At 43.5% G+C, this 19,719-nt stretch overlaps 1 protein-coding gene across 1 annotated transcript in view; it reads right to left on the reverse strand.

Annotated features, from left to right (window-relative positions):
- Nucleotides 1-19,719, reverse strand: part of CADPS (calcium dependent secretion activator) — a 467,826-nt gene that overhangs the window by 341,823 nt on the left and 106,284 nt on the right. Inside the window, 1 exon segment of the mRNA XM_029917033.1 lies at nt 6,837-7,169. Coding sequence (XP_029772893.1) covers nt 6,837-7,169 — 333 coding nt within the window.

Genomic DNA, 19,719 nt, shown 5'->3' on the forward strand with positions numbered 1-19,719 from the left:
GGAATGCAAGGGAAATAAGGTTTCCTTACTTCCAGGGGGAGACAAAACTTAAAATGGTCCTTACGTCCAAAATTTATTATATACTAGGTTTTGCCAGCAGCTCAGGATATTATTAAAGTCTCTAGGCATTCTAAGCCTGACTCCAAGGAAGCCAAAGGAAACCACTTCATTGATGCCTGTACAAAAAACAAAAACAAAATCAAAACAAAAAAAACCAAACAAAAACAAAAAAAACAAAAAAACAAACCCTGCTTTTGGGATCATGGACCAAACCTGTTATGGTACAGAAAATGACTTACTCTCATGATGGCTTAAGAGAAGGAAGCAGGAAAATGCAACAATTGGCCCCTGAATAGGAAAAACAAAATTGGAGATCTAATGGCTGATCGTATCATGAAGAAAAAAAAGTCTGGTTCAGACCCAACAACAAACCGTCACTGCCAGAAATTTTAAAATTTCCGATTTTAACTACCATACGTGAATTAAATCATTGGCCAACTGTTAAAATAACATTCATGAAGCAAAATTGTTGGGGAAACACTGGCAATGCCACAGAAAGTACCTTTCTTGACTGTCCCCCCTGTCCCACATTTAACCCAGGGAAGCCTGTCCATTTTGCCCTTAACATTTATTTCACCCAATGAACAATCTGAGCCTTGGCAAAGGTTTCATACAATTGCCCCCATCTCATGGCTATAATTTCATCCTAGTCACAGTTTACATGTTTTCACACTGGACTGAAGCATTCCCATGTAGACCGGTAACTGTCTCTTCTCTAACTTGAAGTCCTATTAGAAAAGACTATTCCCACTTGGGGAACACCCCTTGTACCTCACAGTGATTAGGGAATCCACTGTACTGGTCAAATCCCGGCTCTTCTAAAGCTGAGACCTACAACCACTGGGACACATAACCTGTTTTGCCTTTTGAAATAATTACAGGATGGCCGATACACTTAGGTCTTGCTTATTTTGCTCCCAATAAATAAAGAGCGATATACTTCAATTTTGCAAAGGCCTGATAAAGTCTATAAAAAAATAACCATGCTCTGATAGAACAAACCTTTCCACAGTGTGTTCCCCGAGATGAAGACATCAAGCATCACACGTTATAGCCTGGAGAGTTCATCTATTGGAAAATACATCTCCAACAAGACTTTCATTCAATCTTGCTGGAAAGGCTCCTCCCAGATGTCCTTATCTAACTCTTGTGCAGCCAAATTCAAGGAATAGACTCCTGGATTTAAGTGCCACATCTAAGCAAAGTTCCCAAACTTGAATGGACCTGTGCACCAAACAGTGACCTAAAACTGAAGATTTATAGTGACTGAAGTATCTGATATCTAAAGTAGACAGCTTAATTTGCACCGGCCTGTATAACTCTCCTTCATTTTCCTCTCTCTTCTCACTCTATATTTAGTTAACCCATGTCATTCAGACTTTCAATTATTCTTTCCCTAGTTTTCCTAACATTATTTCCTTTAGCTTGAAACATCCTTTTATCCCCACCTTAAAAAACTCTTTGATTCTGCTAACCTGATTGTTGGATTTGAGCTGAGCAAATAATGCTCGTGATGAACGTGACTTGTTGGCCTGACCACCGTCTTTGGAAGGATGGCAAAACCTAGCTGGTAAGGATATAGGGTTCTCCTTTGATACCTCTGAGATCACGCATGTCCTCCCTTTCAGAAAACTGGCACCAAATATTACAGCTTTCCTTCAAGTACCCCCTAATCATAATGGGATAGCCCTCACTCAGGTTTGGACTCTTACCCAAAACCATTGTTCTGTTTCAAAAACTTAATGATGGGAATGGCAAAATTTGTGAATAGCTCCCACTAAATATTTGTAACTATACTATTTTACATAATCCAGGTGAACATGAATTCACTCCCTGTAGGAATCTAGAAGACTATATCACCTTTATACATCTTTATAGTGGGGCAATGACAACTAATAATACTAGAAAATGAGAAGCTGACATACACCCACTCATTAGTACTTAATTGGGAATTAACAAAAAAATGTGAGTAATGGAGGAAACTTAATTCAACTTATTTTTCTCCTATAAATCTTCTACATCTCCCCCAAAATCTTACTTATACTAGATCACCCCTCTTGTTATTTCAGATCTACAGAAATATATAAGGTGCTCACATAATCATTCCCACAATGCTAGGAAATCAGATTATGGTGCGCTCTGAATAAATGATCATATTTCTGATCATGAGACTCCCTCTTTTGTTCCAGGTAAAAATATCTGGGCAAAGAGACCCACCTGTGCCTTAGAAGACCCTGGGTATTTCTTTTGATGTGGAATAAGCATGTACCCTACACTTCCCTTTAAGTGGAAGAGATGTTTTGGGATAATTGGCCTCACCTCTGACACTGAAATTTGAAGAACTCTTCTGTTCACTGCTTATATACCTAATCTGCGATCTTCTAGCAACTTAAAAGGGCATGTCAGAACTCAGATGGTTATGATTTGGATGGCTGGCTACATACAACCCCTAGGAGATAGAAAGGGTTTGGCGCAGGCTTCCGCCAGAACATTTTTAGCTTAGGTTGGAGTAGCAGACCTTGAAAAAAGCAATTCACAATCTTTCTATAGTTCTCTACCACTCTCAATGCTTCTATCTGAGCTTTTGAACATCAATAAACCCAAATAGACAGCCTTGCTGAAATAGTCCTACAAAAACTACAGAGCCCTTAACCTCCTCACTGCTCAGCAGAGAGGAACCCGTGCCCTACTTGGAGAAGAACGTTGTTTTTATGCCAGTAACTCAGGGAAAATAAACACAAGATCTAAAAATAATGAAGGAAAATATCCAATTCCTAGCAGTAGTTGGCCAGGCTCCTAGAACTTGGGACATTTTTGATCAATTAAATATAACAGGTGGGGAAGCGGGTTGAGAAGTGCTTTTCAATCAATAGCTGTCACTGGGTTTTTGGTCCTTAATTTTTTAATTCAATTTCTACTGGTTGGTATGAGTCACAAAATGCCTTATTCCCAAAATGTATGCACAAAATAAAATTCTTTTCCTTCCAAAGACGTTTTCTAGAATTCAACTGACCGTGGGAACTAAACTGTCCTCTTCAGAGGGACATAGCTGAGATTTTTTATTTTCAATCCTCTTGTTGTTCAAGAGAGACAAGTGAAATCCTACATCATTGTCCTCCTTCATGGGACAAGATTCCTGAGGACGGTCCTCCTTAGCTTAATGGGGGAAGACACCTGAGCACTACCTTCCTAAGCTCCATGGGACATAGAATACAATCTACCTAGGATCCAATTACACTTTTAAAAAAATCTGCATGACACAATTGACCAGTGTGTTTTCTGTAAAAGATCTTGATCAAAAGGGAAACGTGAAAGAATTTCATCTAAACTGGAATGAGAGGACATAAAATGGAAGCTCTCATGCATGTGTCCGGAGGCAAACAGAACTTAAGGACTGAGAGACTGATTTAAACACCGCCTACCCCAAACCTTCAACAGATTCGCCTGGAGCTGCTAGAGTTTGTCTGTCCTGGATTGCAATTCCTCTGCTGTTCCTGAATAAACGTTTTTGTTTGTTTTTTTGTTTTTTTTACAATTTTGAGCCTGCCTCAGTTTACCTCTTTATTTAGGTCAACAATTGTATCGTATTTCTTTTCTAACTGATGGCAAACATGTTGAAATTATGAGTTTAAACCATTCATTTTTAGGGGAAAAATATAATCCTGCCACTTAACCAAAAACACTGAGGTGAGACTAGGCATGGGATGCCTTCATTCCAATAATGCTGCTGTTTGAACAAGGTCAGAAAATAAGCACAATAAGCTGCTGTAGTAAGAAGAAAAATTAGTCTCCGGAATCATTGTGTGGCTAGCAGGCTTAGGAACCCCTAACAGGCTCTGTCATTTTGAGTGTTACTCATAACTCAAGCAAGGAGTTTGATAACCCATATTCTTGTGGGAGGGAAGGTGGTCCTGGTAATACGTGGAAATATCAACTGCTTATCCTATTCTAAAAGTGCCATGTGGGGATGTAGTAATATTTTCCAGAAAAAGAAAATTTTAATTTAATTTCATATTGAGATTTATTTGGTCATTTCAAAATATTTCCTGACCCCTCAAAGAAATTATCAACCCAAAGGTTGATAAGGCAATCAGCATTCTGAATTCAAGTGGACTGAGAAGAAAATAGGAATATAATGTATATATTGTATTATGAAATGATAAACAGATTCCTACTTACTAAAATATCCAGAAAGTTCTGGGTGAGCTATCATGGTTGATAGCAAGAACTTATCTACCAGTTAAAATAAACTGCAGTCATCCATTTCTTAACCCGGAAGGCAATTACTGAGCACCATGTGCCAAGAATTGTTTCATGCCACAGTTTCATGGAAATATGAGTGAATAAGGCAAAATTGAATCACCACCTTCATAAGGCTAACCCTATGGTAAAGGATAGGAGCCAAGTGTGAGACAGGTAATAAACAGGTAAAAAGAGATGAACAAGGAATGGAAAAGAGTGGTAAAAGCTGTGATAAAAATAGAACAAAGGATGAGATAGAGAGTGGCTGTGAGATGTAGGCCAAAAAACACTTTTGATGAGCTGGTCTTGAAAGACCTCTTGGAGACGTGACATTTAAGCTGTGGCAGTCATGGAAAGGTCTTGGCAAAAAGCATTCTAGGCTGCAGGAAAAGCAAATGCAAAGACCCAGAATCAATTTCGTGTGTTGGGGAGAGAGAAAGAAAGCCAGTGAGTGAGCATGTGGGAAAAATGGTGTGACCATGAGTGGTTCATGCTTTGTCTCAAGCCTTATTGAGGAGCTGAGATGTCACTCTAAAGGTGTTGGGTGCTACTGGAATTCTTAAACAGAAAAGCAATGTGATCCAATATATTATAATAATACAATACAATACAATACATGTGTGTGTTTTTAAGGCGGCTCCATACCCACCATGGAACCCCACGTGAGGCTTGAACTCAGGATCTTGAGATTAAGACCTGACCTGAGACCAAGAGTCTGACACTTTACTGAGTCACCCAGGTGCCCCAGATCCAATTTATATTTTAAAAACCTTGCTCTAGCTGGTGTGTGGTGGGCATATTATTGTGAGGTAAGAGGGGAGGCAGGGTCACCTGTGTGGTCATCCTATAAGACATGCTGGTTTTGTGAACTAGAAGGTAGCCATGAGGAAGGAAAGAAGTAAGCCTCAAAATCCTGTAGTGTTCTTTTTTTAAAATTTTTTAATGTTTATTTATTTTTGAAAGACAGAACACAAGAGGAGGAGGAGCAGAGAGAGAGAGAGAGAACTTGAAGCAGGCTCCAGGTTCTGAGCTGTCAGCACATAGCCCAACGTGGGGCTCGAACCCATGAACCATGAGATCATGACTTGAGCTGAAGTCCAACATACAACTGACTGAGCCACCCAGGTGCCCCTAAAATCTTGTAGTTCTTATGTTAAGCTTCTATAGCACTATTCTGATACTGTCTATTGACTCTTTGCCTTTTTTCATAGACTATTATATATTTTAACTGCTACCATTTATAAAGTGTCCCATGTTGCTCTGGGCTTTGTATACAGGAATTTTTATAGCAATTTCATCCCAAGCTCATGTGTGAGAAGGTTCACTAACTCCCCAAGGCCACAAAGCTGATGAAGGTCATGGTAAGATATACCTAGGTCTGTCTGATTCTGAGCATGGCACAACTCAGCCAATACAATAGATTGTCTTAATTTAACCTACCCTAGGGGCAAAGTTAGCCCAGGGAAATTAAGGGACAACTGAGTTTCATCAATGGTTCTTAAAAGGAGAAGGGCAGTAACACTACCAGGAAGGGAAGCCCTAGTTTCAAGTGCAGAACCTTAGGCCCTGTCTGTCCCGAGAATGCAGAATCAGAATCTCTAGGTTTGGGGCCTGGGGATGTGAATTTGAAAAGTTCTCCTGGGGTACCCAGGTGGCTCAGTTGGTTAAGCATCCAACTTCGGCTCAAGTCATGATCTCACGGTTTGTGGGTTCAAGCCCTGCATTGGGCTCTATACTGACAGCTCTGAGCATAGGGCCTGTCTTCAGATTCTATATCTCCCTCTCTCTCTCTGACCCTCTTCTGCTCACATTCTCTCCCAAAAATAAAAATAAAGCATTAAAAAAAAAATAAGTGCTCCCAAGTGACACTTACTAAAATCTGCGAAGACTGCAGTGCAGGCACTCAATCAACAGGTATTTGTTGGCCTATAACCCATGATCCAGAGAAAATATAGACCCACCTTGGATGGGTCCAAGCAGAGTCTCAGCCAGCCCCCTCAAATCCACCTGGAAATCTACAGTGCGGCTAATATATTGGTAATGATACTTAGGCCTTCTGAAAGCTTTCTATTTTAAATAATTACTCTTGATGATGAGGTACAAAGTTCGGTTGTCTTCCAAGCTGAGGAATTATAAGTCACTCACCTGGTAAGCATCACATATCTTAAAGGCAAAACAAACTTTTTAAAAAATTATTTTGAGCTTTAGGCTTTTTCAGAAAACACAAAGGAGTCAGGCCTTAGTCATGAAACCAACCTACCTATTAGACAGGACAGACACAGTGGCCTAGCGCCCACAAGACTTTAAGGAGCTTGCAAAAATGCTTTCATTTCTTTTAAAACCAGAAGATACACATCAACATATTCTGGCGCCTGGATTATATTCAATTATTACCAATACAGTTGTAAAATATAACTTTAATTTTGTTTTTAATCAAGAAGTGGCCATGAAGGCAACAGTGCCTAGGACACGCAGAAGTCCTAATGTGACCCTACTCACTCACAGAGTGCTGGACCAGATGACAAGCACCTTACCTGGCATGCATTGTATAAGAGCTGATGTTCAAACTTCTTGATCCCAAGAATGTTCTGGAACATCTCATAGAGTTGCTCCTTGCTCAGAATCAGCTCAGAGGCTGCACTGGCTGTCATCCGGGCCTGCTGCTTCCTGGGGTCCTCTTCCCCACGGTAGATGGCATCGAACTTGGCCATCCAGGAGCTCAGCACGGTCTCCTTGCTGAGACCATCAATCTCAGGCAGGCTGCGCACCCGCTTCTCAATGTGCTTCTTGAAGACCTCCCTGGAGTCATTGGCGGAGCAGCCCCCACTCTGCACCATGCGGGCCACGCGGTCGCTCTTCAGGAATACCTGAGCAAGAAGAGGGAGATGAGAGATATCAGGGACTCCGCCCTGGAAATGTCACCGCCATCCTGGGAACCATGGGAGGGACCAAGGTGGGTTGTATCCTGCCCCACTATCTCCTAGTTGTGTGAACTCAGAGAAGTCACTTATGTGTTTTATTTTTGTGGCCAAATCTGAAAAAGAAAAATAACAATAGTACTTTCCAGGTTGTTAAAGGGATTAAATGGGGCAATAATATCATGAGAGGCAGCACAGAGTACATAGACTCTGTGCTCAAACTGCCCGAGTTCTTTCTTTGCCACCTAATGACTGTGTTTCTTTTGTCAAGTTAACCTCTTGGTACCTCAGTGTGTTCATCTATAAAATGGGATAATAGGAGTCTACATTATAGGTATTTTTTTTAAGTTTATTTATTTTGAGAGAGAGAGAAAGAAAGAGCACAAGCAGGGGAGGAGCAGAGACAGAGGGAGAGAAAGAGAATCCCAAGCAGCCTCTGCCTGTCAGCATGAAGTCCAATGTGGGGCTTGAACTCATGAACAGTGAGATCGTGACCTGAGCCAAAACAAAGAGTCAGACACTTTATCACCTGAGTCACCCAGGTGCCTCTACATCATATGTACTTTTAAGTGAGGACTAAATGGATTAATATATGATAACCACTTTACCAGGTGGACCATAGTAACACCAGATGGCTTGTTACTATGGTTATTATTATTTTTTTGACTTTTTAAATTGAAGTATAGTCAACACATGAAGTTACATTTGTTCCAGGCGTATAACAGTGATGTGACAAGTTTGTATGCTATGCTATGCTTACCACAGTGTAGCTACCATCTGTCAGCATAAACGCTACTACAATACCATTAACTATATTCCCTAAGTTCTGCTTTTTATCTTAGAACTCATTCACCTTATAACTGGAAGCTTGTTTTTCCCACTCCCCTTCACCCATTTTGCCCATGCCCCTACCTCCCTCCATTCTGGCAGCCGTCAGTTGGTTCTCTGTATCTAGGGGTCCATTTCTGCTTTTTATTTATTCATTTGTCTGGGTTTTGAGACTCACATATAAGTGAAATCATAGAGTATTCATCATGTTCTTTTGTACTTATTTCACTTAGCATAATACCTTCCATGTTGTAGCAAATGGCAAAATCTCATTCTTTTTTATGGCTGAGTAATAGTCTCGTGTGTGTGTGTGTGTGTACCTACATAGACGTTTGTCATCCACTCATCTCTGGACAGACACCTAGGTTGCTTCCATACCTTGGCTACTGTACATAAGGCTGCACTGAACATAGGGGTACATAAATCTTTTCAAATTAGTATTTTGTTTTCTTTGGGGAAATACCCAGTAGTGGAATTATGGAATCATATGATAATTCTATTTTTAATTTCTTGAGGAACCTCCACACTGTTTTCCATAGTGGCTGCTTCAATTTACATTCCCACCAACAGTGCATGAGCTTTCCTCTTTCTCCACATCATCACCAACTCTTGCAAGCCAGGGTGTCTCAGAGTGCTGGAGAAGGGGGTGTCCTAGTGAGGTGAGTAGAGCTGAGGTGAGGTTCTAGGTGGAGGCAGTTCCAATGACCTGGGGGGCATTGGAAACCAGGAGGGCATGGGCTGCGCTTCCTGGGGGCATTGTGCACAAGGGGGCACCCTAGTAGAGGAGGGGATCCTGGGGATGAAGCAGGTGTGGGCCACGAGATCGCGGGTAACTGTGCTGGGGTCCCCTAGCCCAAACTGTTCAAAGCCAAAGTGGTGTTGACTTGGTGGGCTCTGGTGTGCTCTGCACCTGTATCACCTTGTCGCAGCGGCCAGAACTACAGTGAGCTCCAACCAGGTGTGCACAGGGCTACGGCTGATGTCGGGGGAAGGATGGGACGGGGTGGGGGGGGGGGCGGAACTAGGGCCCCTTGGCTTGCTGAGGCCAGACCCTGCTCCTGTCACATGGAGGGAGTATACACTGTGCTGTCCACCAGCCTCTCTGACCCGGCAGAATTCCAGCAGCTCCCATGCCAGCAGGCTGGTGAGTTCTGGGGCTGGTCCCTTTGTATTCTACTTGCTCTTTTTTTCCTAGTTGCTCTTTTAAATTGTAGTTTTTTCTATGCTGCAGGGAAGATGAATCTGCCCCGGGTCCTCAGTACTATCCCTTCCTACTGCAATGGGGAGCCTTGGGGGTGTGGATCCACTCCGTCACTCTGTCCCCATCTCTTACTGTTCTCTGTGTGGTCTCTTCAGCTTGTATTGTGCACAAGCTATTCGGCCAGCCCTCAGTTACTCTTCAGAAGGAATTGCTCCATAAATAGGTGTGGATTTGGGTTGTCTTCACGGAGGAGGTAAGTCCAGGGTCTTCCCATGTCACCCTCATGGATGGGGACCCACCATGGTGGTTGTTATTATATACAACGTACCTGGCATGATCTGACACTTACATATTAACCAAGATTTACATCCCATTTTATCCTCTCAATGATGCTCATCACGCTGAACACCAAACAAGTATTGGGTGAATGTGTATTTCAGGTCTCCTTTCCTAAAATGTAAATTCTATTAGGACTGGATCTATCTTGTTCCCTACAATATCACCCATCTCTGGTACGGAGCTTGGCACTTGAGAAGTGAATGAATGAAGAAGGCAAGCATTATATTCAGTCTATCATGTAGACTGGGAGACCAAGACTCCAGAGAGGGGTAGAGACTTATTCTTGGTGACTCAAACTGGTTGATTATAAAGGTATGTTTCTTCTGTTTGTTTTTGTGTGTGTTTGTTTTACTTCACCCTGGTTTCTTCCTTCCCTAGGGGTCTCACCTGCCTGGTGGAGAACCTCCGCTGCCTGATGAAAGATCTGCGGTGGCCTCACTGGTACTGACTAGGTCCTGGGACCAAGCCACCCGTTAAGAACAGTTGACCTCTGTTCCAGGACCCACCGTCTGGAACTGGACATGAGCTACATGGTTCTAGGGTATAATACAAGGCAGTGAAACTGTTGCTTCACAGTCATGAAGAGGGAACATCTGACACTTGTGAGCTGTGTCCCGGTCACACATCAGCAGGTGCATAAATATCCTTCAAGAGGCATAACCGATGTTGGCTTCCCTGTCAGACTTCAGGAAATGCCCTTCTCTGCCAGGGGACAGCATTGCTTGGGGGACATCTCACTGCCTCCTGCTTCATGACAAAGCCCTCCTCGGGGAGGAGGGATGTTAGAAATGTGGTTTCCACCTACCACCAACGTGATGAACTAATTTCGAAAGAAAAGGGGCTGAGGGCTTGCTTCACAGGCAAGGGCCATGGCCTGCTCCTCTGTGCCTGGAAACTGGTGCTCAGTGAAGATCTTAGAGTTCACTTAAGAATCAACTGTAGGGGCACCTGGGTGGCTCAGTTGGTTAAGCAGCCGACTTTGGCTCAGGTATGATCTCATGGTTTGTGGGTTCGAGCCCTGCGTCGGGCTCTGCTGACAGCTCTGAGCCTGGAGCCTGTCTTCAGATTCTGTGTCTCCCTCTCTCTTGCCCCTCCCTTGCTCATGCTGTCTCTCTCTCTCTCTCAAAAATAAATAAAACATTTAAAAAATATTTTTAAAAATCAATTGTAGAGAAAAAGCTGCAGCTAAATCCTCAGGCCTTATGAGCCTTAATGAACTAAAGAATTTACCTGAAAATCTATCATGTTAAATGCAGACAGTTTCTTCGTCTACCTAACACATAGTGTCTCGGTGACAGGTCTGTATCTCAGAGTACCTCAAAGTTTTGAGGCAAAGAGAAGTCGTCTCTGGAGTATAGTATGGAGGCAGGATCTGGAAAGCATGGTCCAGGCCAGTGGTACTACTAATCTGCTGTGTGACCTTGGGTCAGTCACCTCCCCTCTCTGGTTCTCCACTGTCTTATCTGTACATGGAGAGAACTGAATTGAAACATTTGGAGGTTGCCCTTCCAGCTGTAATGTTGACACTCTTCTTCACGGTCACGTTCATCTTTTCCCTGGGTGCTCACGAGGTAGAAGACACTGTGCCAGGTGCTCACGAGGTAGAAGACACTGTGCCAGGTGCCAGCACCAGCAGTGGGCAAAAGAGGTATGCATCCAGCCTCCATGCCCCCATGACGTCACTCTAAGAATGTCCCAGAAATATTGCGACCTGGGACAAGGGTTTCCAAGGGGGATCCCAAGGGTGTATTGCCAGGAATATATTCCAGCAGGGAGTGAGGAACGCCTTCCTGGAGGAAAACTCCTTTGAGATGATATGTGAATGATGGGTACAAAAAAGAGAGTGAAGGAGTATCTCAGAGAGTAGGAACAAGAAGTGTCAAGGCCCCGAGGGTCTGAGGAGGTAGGGAGAGCTGGGTTCTCCTTGGGGCAAGTTCCATGCGTGTGGCGGTGAGGAGAGGGGTAAGACCGGTGGCAGAAGGAGCCACGTGGAAGGCGGCGTGGTGGCCACGGTAAGGATATTGGTCTTGGGGGGCCTGGGTGGCTTAGTTGGTTAAGCGTCTGACTTTGGCTCAGGTCATGATCTCACGGTTTGAGCCCCAGTCTGGCTCTGTGCTAACAGCTCAGAGCCTATCTTCAGATTCTGTGTCTCCCCCCCTCTCTCTGACCCTCCCCTTCTCACGCTGTCTCTCTCTCTTTCTTTCAAAATAAGTAAATAAATAAAACATTAAAATAAAAAGGATATTGGTCTTTATCTGAAGGGCACCGAGTAGCCATTGAAGGTTTTAAGCAGGGACAGGGCATGATCACATCTGCATTCTCTGGCTTTAATGGGGAAAACCAATCTGAAGTGGGGCCAGGAGAACAGGCAGTCGCCCAGGTGGGGTGCACTTTCAGAAGCACCGGTGGGTGACGATAGTGGCAGGGGTGCAATGGGGATAATTCTTTGTTGTCAGCTCTAATGAATATCCTACAACATCCAGTCAACAATGCAGCCATACTCTCCTCCCATCTGGCCAGACCAGTGTCCCCCAAACCTGGGGAACACCCCCATTGTAAGCTCTTAGCACCATGTTCCTTTCCCCCAAAGCCCTTCTAGAAGGGCTATTTGTCTCTGTGACTGTTTGATTGATATCTGAGCTCCAACTAGACTGTAAGTCTCAGGAAGGCAGGGATTGTAGCTGTTTTTTTTCCCCATTCTTTCTCTGAGTGCCTAATACAGTGCCTGGCACAGAGCTGACGCTATGCTGAATGAGTGAATGAGTCACAGCAACAAAGTAGATGTCTCAAAGCAGAGAGACTGTTGAGATTATATCTGGATGGGAGCAAGGAAATAAAGGGAAAATAAGGACAGTATATTAAAACAATGGGCTGAGGCTAGATTTTCCACGGGACATGACAACAGGGGTGAGAAATGACAATGCTGGAGCGCCTGGGTGGCTCAGTCGGTTAAGCTTCAGACTTCAGCTCAGGTCGTGATCTACATGATCTGTGAGTTCGAGCCCTGTGTCAGGCTCTGGGCTGACAGCTCAGAGCCTGGTGCCTGCTTCCAATTCTGTGTCTCCCTCTCTCTCTGCCCCTTCCCTGCTCATGCTGTGTCTCACTTTCTCAAAAACAAATAAATGTTAAAAAAAATAATAAAAAAATAAAAAAGAAAGAGATGACGATGTTGGCGCACTGTTCCAAGCTGGCATCTGTAACTGGCTGGGTGACCCCTGGATCCTGCACACACCATCTGCTTCACGTAGATCCTTCATTTGTATAAAGTAGCCACTTGGTAAATATTTGTTCAACTACCAGTGGATGATCTTAAACAAGCCACTTAACTGCTAGACACCTCACTCTCCTTTGCTGTCACATGGGGTAATTCAGCCACTCTTCTCTGACAAATTAAAAGGACTCTGAAAGGCAGAGGGCTCCATGTGTCCAGAGGTAAGATATGACTGCCAGGCCCTGGATGAAGGGAGATGAGCGGAATGTCAAGAGCATGAAAAGAAGACCGGAGACCAAGGAGACAACAAAGATGAAATGCCAAACAGGAGGCCATGCAGCCATGGGGAGAAAAAATGGAGGCAAAAACCTCATTTTCCAGGCATATCATCTGTCTTGGCTCCTCTGCCTGTCGGGAGGGAAGCCTCAGAAGGGTCAGGGCCAGCCTGGCCCGGGAGTGAGTGAATAGCGCTCCCGAGTAGCGACGTGCTTGGATGTCTCTAAACCCACCCTGGGGACCCATTTGTACTGGGAGCTCCAGCCAGCGTTTTTGTTTCCGGTTTTGTTTTTTTGGAGACTGTCGCAAGAAACTTCAACCACTGGCTCCGTTCAGTGCAGCACATCCATAAATCCTCCCTGCTCCTCTGCCAGCTTCCCAGACAGGTCATAATGGGAGATGGAAGATAAACAAATAAATACAGAATGGTGAAGGGCAGTCAATTCAGTGACTCGACCTCATCCATCAGTCCTTCCCTCCACCGCCAGAGCCAAGCACCTTCAAGGTTGTTTTAGGAACACACACGCACATCAGGTCGTGATGACTGTACAGAGCACGGTAAAGCTGGCCCAGCTCCCACTTGCTGATCCCATCCTGCTCTACAAAAGCTGTCATTCCAACCTAAATAAGAAAAATACTTGCACGTTACGGTAAATAAGGTTTAAAAACACCCACAACAACCTGGTCGCTACTAACGAATGCCACACAGGTACTGGGAGGGGTGGACTGCAGCGTCGGATGGCCCCGGGTTCAAGTCCCGACTCTCCCAGTTACTGTTTTGGTCACCTGAGCAAGTTACTTAATCTTTCTGGGTTTCAGCTGCCCCATCTTTCAGACGGGCATCCTAACAACCCTCTCAAGTAGGATTTGGATAAGGATTCACTGAAAATGCATATCAAATGGTAAGCATAGGGTCTATGATGGCTCCTATTACATTCACTAAGAAACGTCCTAAGAGTTAGCTATTATTTTTCAATAGAATATCAAGTAGCCATGGAAAAGGATACTATTTTTCATTAGCATCAGAAGGTGTCCTGACAGACAGTTACAGCAGATCATTCCAATGGTAGAGGTCAGGGGAAGTTGGGGGATAGGAGTATCAACCTGGACTGAGAACAAGATGGGCAATAAAACTGATGAGAATATGTCTTAAGTGTGAGTTGTGAAGAGGTAGGAAAGAAATTAAAATCCACTGTGCTAAATGACATATGTGGGTTAGCACTATTTTGTAGTAGTTCCCCTGATAATCTTTAAAAAAAAGGTTTTTTTTTTTTTATTATGTTTATCTATTTTGAGAGAGAGAGAAAGACAGGGTGCGAGCAGGGGAGGAGCAGAGAGACAGGGAGACACAGAATCCAAAGTAGACTCCAGGATCTGAGCTGTCAGCATAGAGTCTGGGTTCAAATTCACAAGTGTGAGATCATGACCTGAGCCAAAGTCGGATGCTCAACTGACTGAGCCACCCAGGTGCCCCTCTCTTATTCATCTTAATTTGGAAATTAAGTAACTATCTTTATGTACACTGACACATTAAAAATACCTGAAAAGATACATACTGATATTTAATAGTAGTTGTCTAGCCTGATGGGATTATGGTGGTCTTCCAACCATGTACTTTAGGGTTTTTTCTACATGGTCTATTTTTATAATTTACATATTATATATTTATCATTTGTATCTTATGTTTTACTTTATGATCATTTAAAACACCTCTTCCTATAGGGAAAATTTACATATGTTACCTTCACTGAGACAAGGAGCATGTCAGTTTCTAAAATAAATGTACCTTTGGATCTGAAAGGTATCTTTCACCAAAAAGTAAAAGATCCTGGGGCAAACCTCAGAAGATCTGGACCCCAGACCCATGGTAGATAGCAGTACCTTAGCAGCAAAAGCAGCTCCATTTCCTAGTTCTATACCCTGGACCCCCACCTCGACTTTGTACCCCCCATCCCTACCTCATGCCCAGGCCCTGAAACTAGAAGTGGATTGATTCTCCCAACTTTCAATTCTCTCCTACTGTTTCTATGCAGATGTGTGTCAGCCACTACCCTCCTCTAACCTTAATATATTTATGACGTCACTTTCCAGGTGCCAGATTTAGGGTGAGGTTGTGTGTGTGTGTGTGTGTGTGTGTGTGTGTGTGTAATTTAATCCTGACAACTGTGCAGGGAGGTGCTAGTACAGATAAAGTTCCTGAGGCTCAGACTTGGCCGAGGTCCCCAGTGTGCAGAGGAACTAGAATTCAATGCCACGTCTTTCAGACATCATCTGAACCGCTCTGACCTCTGCCACCTCCTTCCTTGCTCTGCGTTACCATCAAAACAAAGGTCTTTACAATGGGTAGTTCTCTTCTCCCAGGGATATGTATCTGTTTGAAGGCCACTGAGGATTTGCAGTGGTTTTTGCTCATTGGAAACTAGAGCTTCGTTTCAGAAAAATAGCCAGATATCACCCGACTTCCACTTTTCTTAGATAAAACAGAAAAGGTCCACCATAGAGACTGAATATACAGTGCGCCATCCAGTGGTGAGGACATCTGTGGTTTATGCCTGCCCCCTGTCCTTCCCTCCTGCTAACAATCCCTCAGAATGTCTGTGCCAAAGCGCATGGCCTCAGTGGGGCTGACAGGCATGGGGGCGTGTCCTTCCTTAGCCTTGCGGCAGGTTGGAACCTGAAAGTGCCCAGTCAGACTTCCCCTTGTGGGTTTAGGCTTCAGAGGGGATGTCATAAGAGTGGAAAGGGGTTGGTGGAGATTCAGACCAATGAGGGCGTGTCCACTCTAAGACCACCCAGCTTCCTGAAGATGAGTGGTAGGGGTTCCCTCTTTTCTGTATCTTGGTTATTTCCTTTAATAACTCTTGCTGCTGTGGTGATTACTGTTGTGCTGTTATACTATCTCATCATCATCATCATCATCCCTTAATTTAACCAGTGGGTCAGTTTTTGTTGCTAGCAACTGCAAAATTGTTTTCTTTTTTAATGTTTATTAATTTAGTTTGAGAGAGAGAGAGGCGAGTGTGCAAGCAGAGGAGGGGCAGAGAGAAAGGGAGAAAGAGAAGCCCCAGCAGGCTCTGTGCTGCCAGTGCAGAGCGTCAATGCAGGGCTTGAACTCACGAACTGTGGGATCATGACCTGAGCTGAAGTCAGGTCAGACACTTAACTGAGCCATCCAGGCACCCCCAAAATTCTGTCTTATACAACAGTCAAAACTAGTTTGATAAAAAACCAACTGGGAGATTGTTAGAGACTGGCTAAGAACAAAACGAGACAAAACAAAAACATAGCAAAACAAAACAGACTCATCAGAGCTGTTTTCACTGGCCGAAGCCCAGATATCAGCTGTAAAGTTCTAAAATGGGGGCGTGTGCATCTTCCGCCTCATGCTACATCCCCATCTCCCACCAAACCCCCATGAATCCCTCCAGGGAGGCTCTGGGGAACAGAGGTTTTGAAAAATTTTTCCATCCACTTCTGGGAGGCCAGGGGTGGCATGCAAGAGAACCGCAATGAAGCACGGCAAGAGGGCTTACGGCGTAGACATTTGCCTGAAAAGCGCGGAGAGTTAGGTAAGGTGTGTGGGTTACAGGGAAATGGGTGAGCTCTCTGATGTCTCAGGGCCACAGCTGTGGGGAGGGAACAGAGCTGCCCAGCTGGGTCTCCCAGATCTCAGAGCAAGGACCCACGTCAGCGCCCAGCTCTCAAAGCCGGAATGGAGGAGATTATAGGATTAATCTGCTGCCCTGCCTGGTCGGCTTTGATCGGGGCCTCCAGGAAAGGATAAAAGAAACCTGCATGCTCTCAGGAGCCAGGGGGAACCCTGATCTCCCTTTACCCGGGCCCAGCTCAGGTCACAAGCCTGAGTGGCTTGATGCTAATGCTGGCCAGTGGGGTTCAGACCGAGCTGGATGGGCACAGAGGGCAAAGGGACAGAGCCTACCCATTCCTTTTATTTAAAAATTTTTTCTTTACTACTCTAGTGAGTTGAAAAACCATTACTGCCTTGGCTTTATTCCAGTAAAGGCTTCTCAGAACTTTTTGAGGAAAAGTTGTTTATTCCATGTCATTACCATTGGCAAACTGGAATGGGAAGGTGTGATATGGTGCGGTGGAATGTGCGTGTATATGTGTATGTGTGTGTGTGTGTGTGTGTGTGTGTGTGTGTGAGAGAGAGAGAGAGAGAGAGAGAGAGAGAGAGAGATGGATTGATTGATTGAATGGGTATTTAGAAGGCTATCTATTGGTTTTGTTTGCATACATCCTTCTTATTCTGGTAAAAAGCACCCTGATTTCTCAATGAGAAATCACTGCACTTTCACTCTAGATGGTTCCAGTGTGATTGGGCCTGCTCATATGCTCCAGAGGTGGAATCTCTGTCATAGCACGGATCCCCTGGTCTAGTTGAGCCTCCATCCATTGTGACTGGCTCCAGAAAGGACACAGGATCCGTGTCAGCCCAACCCAGTCACCTGGCGCCTTTTGCTGGGGTCTCTCAGCAAAGAGGTATTGTCTTTGCTGATGTGGTTGCTAAGCTGGTAGGGCATGACTGGAAGCTGCCAGGATTCTCCACATGCAGAGAACCTACCTAAGAATGAAGCCAACACAGGGAAGAACAAAGCCAAGGTGTGGAGGGAAAGATAACCCATCCAGCTGGCATCTTTGGAGTCTCCGGATCCAGCCACAGCTGAAACCAAGTCTATTCCTAGACTTTTAAGTTGCTTCCCACCACTAAATCTCATTTTTGGCTTAAGCCAGTTTGACCTAGGTGTCTGTCATTTGTAATCCAAAGAGTCTTGACTAAGACAGATACTGAAAGGACAGCAATTGGATCCTGGAGTAGGGTGAAGAAAGAAATACTAGCTCTCCTCTGCCCAAGAGTGAAGGGAGAGGGAGCAAGCGAAGAGTAATGAACTTAGAGCTCTCCCAAGGAAAGTGTTAATCTTGATCCCTTGATGATGGACCTTTGTGTCAGTGGATTAGACGTCCCCAGAACATGCATCCCAAGACTCTTGAAACCTTATTAATGAATACAGTAAATAATTAATACCCTACATTACTTCCAATTACTCAAATCTTAATATTAACTACTCTGTGATTTCTCAATGCTTGTATTCTCACCAGACTAAAAAGAAGCTCTTTCAAATAAACTCGTTACTACAGAAAAAAAAATCAGGATCCCTATAGATAAAATGGCAATTTCCACAGACTCATTAGCACATTGATAGCTATTAATTTTCTAAGTTCATTAATAGAAAGAAATGGCATTTTCTTTTAATTTATGTCATTAGTCAAAGGGGCTTTCTAATTAAGATTTGCAATCTACAAATTTACAAACTGATGAATAACCCTAAACATGGAGAATTATTGATAAGAGTCTGCCTGGTCTGAACTGGCTTTCAGAACTTGAAAAAAGGGACTAGAATTAATTTCATTCCCTGGCCTTTTCTCAAGATATTCATTGCCATACCATAGTTCTGAATCTCATGTCCACATTCCGTTGAATTCAACTGAAATATTGCATCACATAAGATAAAGAAGTAAGTCTGACACTTATTGGCAATAATTAATACTATCTGTAAAAGGGAAAAAATGCTCAAATTTAATGAATATAAAAATGAAGCAGACTTCTAAAACAAATCCAAACAGAAATTTCATTGAGAAAAATGTGTCAAATGAGTCTGTGGCTGGACCCAGCAAGCACTCACAGAGACAAAGGCTGTTTGCTATTAAACACTAATTAACAAACTGATCAATAGTATTTGCACAAAATCTAATTGCAGTCTTGCTCTTCTCTCTTCATGAAAAAAGCCAAGTACTTGAGCACGTGGGAAAGAGAGTTTGACTGAATCAATCAACTAACATTTTCAAAGCATCTACTGAGGACTGGAGTGCCCGAGGGGGCAGAAGCTCAGCATAGCAGACGCGCCAATGTTTTTATTTTGGAATAGTCTGCTATCTAATAATTAAAAACAGAAAGGAAAGGAAGGAAGGAAGGAAATCCATGAAGCGATCCCATGAAGGAAAATCATAGTTTCCTTTAGACTTATTTTACCTTATTGTTATTACCTTGAATTGCATATGGCAGGATACTATGCATTTTTCAAGGCTTAGCAGTTGGTTTCTAATGGTTTTAACCTAGCCTTGACAATGGGTATAACATTTGGGGTATGTGATTCCAAATACAGAGATTATCTGGTTCACATAAAAACAAATTGGTAGAAAGTAAAATGTCTTTTAATGACCATATAATCACTTTTAAAAAATATGCACATCAGGCAAACATTGCCTATAGGAAGGGATGGTGTATCTGCCCCACTAATAATGTATAAACAATAGCCAATGTTCACGTTATGGAAAAATAATTATAAATTTTAAATACACTAATGGAATTCCAAAATCCGACTTTATAAACCTCTGAGGCCTATAGGTGAAAATTCTGTTGTGATGTCTATTCAGGAGATGTTCTCTCACTTACAGGTTTTCTCTTAAGAAGAGTACTGGACTTTGGAGGGGCTCTAACTTATAGAAAAGAACTCACAGCACCACTTTAATAGAAAGAACAAGGAAACTAGTGTAGGCACCATCTAAAGAGGTATTAACATCCTTTAGGAAGGGGTTGGTAGAAGAAAGCTCCCAACTCAGTT

This window comes from Suricata suricatta, chromosome 12, assembly GCF_006229205.1.
Source record: "Suricata suricatta isolate VVHF042 chromosome 12, meerkat_22Aug2017_6uvM2_HiC, whole genome shotgun sequence".
Classification (NCBI taxonomy): domain Eukaryota; kingdom Metazoa; phylum Chordata; class Mammalia; order Carnivora; family Herpestidae; genus Suricata; species Suricata suricatta.